We start from the raw sequence: 6,065 nt of genomic DNA on the forward strand, positions 1-6,065 counted from the left end.
GTAATACATTAAAATGTAACTATATGATACACTGCCTGAGGTAATTTTGTCCTTTTTGAATAAGTGATCAGTGCTAACCTGTGTAGACTCCAGGACTGCGGTACTGCTCATCCCAACGTTTTCCCAGAACGGCTTGGCTGAGCCGATCCACGGCCTCCTGCAGAACACTGCCGTAGGTGTGCATGGAAGTGGGTGCTTGAACAGAGTCCTTCATTCTGTCCTCGTTCCAGCGCATCAGTCCTTCCAGAAGATACGCCTGGAAATGCGAGGCGCTGGCACTGGTTCCTGATAGATAAATACATGAACACAAAAAAGTCAGGACCCCAGGTCACAGAATTATATGCCATGCTCCTTCTGTTATAACACAATTTCCATTACAACCAGACATACATTACAAAAGGAGTGTTACGCTCACATCACAAGTGAGAAATAATGTAGAGGAGGCATGGAGCCAGTTCACTTATTTTACTTTTCAAAGCCAGCGCTACAAATTCAACCAAAGAGTGAAACAAAACAAAAGCCAGAATATGAACTTTAAAGTCCTTCAAAGAGGCACGCCGCTCAAGATTGAACGGGAGGCACTGAGAAGGACGTCGTCTTGCCCTCGCTGCTCTCTCCTACGTAGAAAAAAGAGCCAGGTCATTTTGAAGGAGCATCAGGTGGACCCACGCGTCCCTCGTCAGCCTAATCGGCTACATCTTGCACACCTGAGAAGACACAAAAAAAAGCAGGAGGGCGGAAAAACCAAGACACGCCCTTTGGGCCGCCACAAGAAGTCATATCAAACTATTAATAAAGTACCCCCCCCCCCCCCCCCCCAAAAAAAAGAGAAAGTAAATACCTGGGATAAACCTAGTCAGGTGAAGATGGAAAGACTCCAGGGAGGTGGAGCCACGGGCACACCTGTAGCAGTTGAGCACCACGTCGCCTTTCTTCAGGGTGCCCGTTTTAATGTAGAGGGGGAAGTCTGGGTCCTGGATGCAGGCCACGTGCTTCTTCTGATCCTTCCATATTCCCTGGATCCGTTCGTGGTCGAGCAGAGGAACACCCAGAGTGTCCTTCCCAGCTGGGCTGTCAAACAGACTGATCAATGCTTCAAGCAGTCTGGAGGTCTCCTCCACGCCCCTGGTCCTCCTCCGACAGTGCAGCGCCAACTCCCTCCGAGATATCCGGGCATTGAGAGCCTCCTCTGTGATGTCCAGGATGCCCTTCGCCGCCAGCTCGCTCTTCTTAGCTTCACGAAGAGCAGACACATCCTCGGGATCCCACTCAAAGATGCACTTGGACAGGCGCATCATAAAAATGCCATACAGGGGATGAGCCTCTGTGTTGACACCTGCGGCAAAGCGGCGCATGAAATGCCACACGTCAAGGCGCACTTGGAGCTCATCCCAGTCGGCAAACATCCTGTTCACTGCCCCACTGCAGCAGTCTCTGTCCACGTACATAATGTCGGGTGGAGCTACACCTGCCTCCCTGTACCGCTTCATTAGGCCTGTTGCCATCCCATCCAGAGCATGTCCCTCGGAGGCCGTCAGGACTGAAGTGAGTACTTGGCCGTACTCATTTCCCACGTTTGTACACCAAGCAGCTGTACCTGCAGCGGCACCAGACAGCTTTTTGGTGATCTGTTGAGGAAAGGCAATAAGGATCAAACTCTGTCAGTTCAAATATTACTAAACTGAGATAATTCACACGTCACATTGTGATGACCATTTCGGATTTGAAGAGGGATGCAATACCTTTTTCGTGGAGTCCATCTTGAGGACAGAGCCAAAGGTGTTTGTAATTTTGGCCTTCACTTCATTCAGCCTCCCAAGGACATCTCTGGCAAACACGGCCAACAGCCACTTCGGTTTTGGGATGGCAGGTAAGGCTGGGGGATCTGCAAATACTGGGCAGATGATTGCAGACCTTGTAAACGGCTCGCAAGCTGTCAGGTACTGCAGGAAGCGCTGCATCCACGCCTCACTGTGCTGCTCGTTCAGCTTCTTGTACAGCTGGGTAACACTGTTGCCCAGTGTCCTCTCCCTCATCATCCTTATCACCCGGTTGTCACATGAGTACCTGAGGAAAGAAACAATGTATTGTAACAATGTAACAATGTAATGTAATGTAATATGTACTACATGCGCATACACACACACACAACAGTCCATAGAAGCAGCTACTGAAGGTTTCTATTCATAAGACAAATTACCTGTAAGTTAGCAGAGCTGGGAACTGGCTGCGGTGGCCAACATCCAGCTGGGCCAAGATATCCTCAGACCACGCAGGATATTTCTTGGAGCACCGCTTGCACTCCAGGTACTCAGTTGCAAGGTCATACCACCCGTCTATGTCCAGGACCTTGTGCACGGTCCTATACAGTCCGGCTGCTGTAAGGCTGTACTTTTGGCATGATGGACGCACGCAGACTAGTGGGTACCTCCACATCTTGTGAGGCATCCACAGGAACAGGGGGCGACAGAAGAATTGATTAGGTGACACCGGTGGCTGGGTGTGAATGAGGGTGGGCTGAGGAGGATGCCACCACAGCTTCAGCTGGGTCACCAGCTCCGGTTTCCCAGTCTTTGGGTTCGCCTTGAACAGTGTGTGGCGAATCCACTCCTGTTGGAAGGGAGGAAGATGGTCCTTCCAGTGAGAGGGGAGATCCACCGGTGGCTGTGGCTGAGCAACTTCTACTGGAGGAGGCATGGCGGCTGTTGGAGGAGGCATGACGGCTGTTGGAGGAGGCATGGTGGCTGCTATTTGCAGCTGTGTCTCACACTCTTGTGTGGCACGCACAAGTTCCTCATCGTCGGCCTCAGAAGGGCCTGGAGCACAAATAGTAAAATTGTTAGGTAGGCCTACAGTTACACACAGACAAATGTACACAGAGACAACACACAGACATGAATGTATGGAAGATGGTGCTTGCTTACCACAGAGGAAGCGCAACTGTTGGGGAATGGGTTCTGGGCGCCGATGTGCAGTGCTGGAGCCAGACAATTGCGGTACTGGAGCTGAAAAAAAAAAAGACCGGAAAGGTAAGGCAAAATGATTAACGCAACATACTGCATGCATGCATATTAACAGTTGGTGAATACTGAAAACCACTTACAGGGTTTCACAGGTGACACAAGTTTTTTGGCCAGCTGTGAGGGAGGCAAGTGTTTGCCACGTGCCAGCAGAGCTTTTACAGAGGCAGGCGTCCGTGGACCCGTTTGGATGGTGGTAGGTGACGGGGCAGGAGAAGAGGCGCTGGCACTGGAGGCTGGAGATGGCTGATGCTCCCTGGTACTGGTACCCTCAGCTGACCGTCTTTTCAAAATATATGCCTTGAAAAGGGCCATGTTGGTGTTGGGCCGTGCATTTGACTGTAGCACGTACCTGACGAGTTTCTGGGCCCCGTGGCTCTGGTCCTCGTACACCTCTTTCAGAGAGCAGCCCTCAAAGTCTCCAAACTCCAACAACAAACAGCCCGTGTCTCCTGTTGCCTACGCTTGAGCCTGAAGCTCTTTCTTCTTGGCGTATTTCTCCACTTCTCCAGGCAACTCTTTAATGTGCGATGTGTACTGAAGAAACAGTTGCTTATTTTCTGACAGAGGGTTTGGGAGTGCTGTTTCATTGGAAATGCTATGCAGCAAGGCTAATGCGTAGCCAAGCGAGTTCTCCAGAAGCCAAATGAATCTCTGACCCTGGTATTTACCAAACTGTAGCAGACAGTGAGCCAACACCAAAAACTGGTCAGATGGATCTCCCCCATTGCTCCTGACAAAGTTGGATGCCTCCTTCAGTACCTCCTCTTTGGGTTGGGCCCTTGCAGACACTTTGTTTTCCACGCGGTTGGCCTCGCTTGTGGGTGCCATGAGGAGCCGGGCTGATGTGGCTGACTGCCGACGGAAAACTGGATACGCATGCATTTTCTGAAAGAAAGTGAACATAGGCTGTTAGCTGTAGTCATCTTCAAAACAACTATACTATACTACAATAAATGTATTACGCCATGTAATTTAATTTAATGTAATTTCTACTGATTACTTGTCTACCCTTACTCTTAAAATAGCTGGACCTGTATGGGGTAGTAGTAAATCATGTAATGATTTAACCAGCTGGCATGCATTCTAAGTGTGGGATTACAACATTGATTGCCTTCCCCCATGCTAAATGGCAGTGGACAAAAGACGGCATTGCAATGTTGGAAAAACACGACCCATCTACATAATTGCCCATCACAGGTGATAGAAAATAATGACCACCGAAACTTCTCACAATAGCCTTATTTTCTCATTGTCGTTAATGAGTTTCTCCTCATGACCGCAAGATCTCGTAATTAGGCGACTGTAAAGACTGTTTCTTTTTTAACACGAATAAAATAAAATCTGCTATTTTTGATATTCAAACCGCTTGAGACATTAATATGACGGAATATACTAGAGCATACATCAACGTCACATATTCTTCTGTTTACTCGACATTCGGTAGCACTGTTTACAGTCTTTACATCTGCACATTCCTCATTGAATCGGCTAAACCATGGTCGGTTTTAAAACAAATAAACCGTTTTGAGTACATACAAATACATTTCAGTACGCAGTTTGCCTTTTACATTTAATCGGTTTAGTCTGATTAAACAAATGCGACAATTTCCCCCTTCCTCATACAAGTAAGCCAGATTTCAGGTGGGCAGGCTGTTTGTTTGACCATTTAACCCGTTTTCACCAGAAATGAAGCACAACAACAAATTTTAAACCGTTTGGGTTTAATATCTTTTCGTATAAGTAAGAGATTTCCTTTACAGCCACCTACGTTAATGGTAGTCAATTACCACAGGCAGAAGAACAACACCGTGTATCACGAAACTTTACGAATTTTACGCTCAGCATTTTATGTAAAATCAAGAATCAGTAGCGACTACATTTCTCCGTATCATCCACCAAAAATCTCAAAGTTACATATACATTTACCTAGGAGAAATGCAAGTCCACTTACCTCGTTAAATCGCTGTGATGTTCCGATCACGAATGACAAGAGAAAGAGTGGGCAGGGCCTAAAGTAAGCCCATGGGAGGCAACCTCATTGGTCAAAAGTAAGCCCACTGGCCCAAAGTAAGCCCATGGGAGGCAACCTCATTGGTCAAAAGTAGGCCCATGTCGGACCTGATTGGCCACTGTGGGCTTACTTTGGGCTTACTTTAGCGGTAACAGTGAGACACAGTAGGCGCATGTAAGAGGTAGTGGGATCGATGCCCACATTCTCCAAAGCCTGCATTTTACAGAGAAAAACATTCTTGTCATCTTGCAAACCAGCCAAATCATCTGCACTTTCAGCCAAGTCAAGATCAAATTTCTTTCGCCACATTCAAAGCAGCACATCTGTGAAAACAGCCACTATTTGGATTAAACCCACAACCTTGGCACTGTTTGCAACAATGACCAAATCAACTAACTGCACACTGCTTTTCTGCTGATATGCTCCTCTGATGAGCTCCGAAGGTGAGCTATCACAGATTCCTTTCAGTTTGCTTGGCTTTATTTCTTGAATTGCCCACTGACCTCAGAATCTCCAACTCACATTTTCAACAGGCTTGTCATAGTCCCACCATCCACTATGAAATTCTAACTCTTGCTCGAGTGTCAAGTCAGCTGAGACAGCTTTTACAAACTGGAAATATGATGCTTACCTGCTTGTATTCTTAAAGCTGCTGGTGAAAAGCAAGCTGCTGTCGTGAAAAGGCACTTTTCACCACCTTCCAGCCAACTGCTCTCATTGAACAATGAAGCAACAAATGCTTCCTGAGGCATGCCCCAAAAGTGTGAGAAGCATGCCAGGGACTCCATGTGAGGAGATTGGGTTGTTTTAGGGGCAAAACCCGTGAAGCTTACCACCTGGTATTCATGCAAATGGGAGTCAGAATACACTCCCCCAGAACAAAAGTCTGCTTCTGGGCAGTCGCTCACTTGAAAATAAACAACCAACCAAGAATGGAAACTCAGGCATGGTTCCAGAGAGCAACGAGCAGGCCAGGAAGGGCAGTTTGGGGAGCTTGCGGTAGTTAGTTGGTCAAACGCTCAAACACAGCA

The 6,065-nt window shown here is 47.6% G+C and overlaps 1 protein-coding gene across 1 annotated transcript; it reads right to left on the minus strand.

Annotated features, from left to right (window-relative positions):
• Window positions 1-360: 360 nt before the first annotated feature.
• LOC132892128 (uncharacterized) lies at window positions 361-4,090 on the minus strand. Its single transcript, XM_060930526.1, has 6 exons — window positions 3,104-4,090; window positions 2,925-3,005; window positions 2,201-2,816; window positions 1,743-2,067; window positions 842-1,628; window positions 361-707 (listed from the first exon to the last, which is right to left on the minus strand). Exons 1-6 carry the CDS (start codon window positions 3,333-3,335, stop codon window positions 685-687), a joined length of 2,064 nt encoding a protein of 687 aa, XP_060786509.1. The 5' UTR covers window positions 3,336-4,090; the 3' UTR covers window positions 361-684.
• Between the last annotated feature and the right edge of the window lie 1,975 nt (window positions 4,091-6,065).

The sequence above is a fragment of the Neoarius graeffei genome, chromosome 1 (genome assembly GCF_027579695.1).
Source record: "Neoarius graeffei isolate fNeoGra1 chromosome 1, fNeoGra1.pri, whole genome shotgun sequence".
Classification (NCBI taxonomy): domain Eukaryota; kingdom Metazoa; phylum Chordata; class Actinopteri; order Siluriformes; family Ariidae; genus Neoarius; species Neoarius graeffei.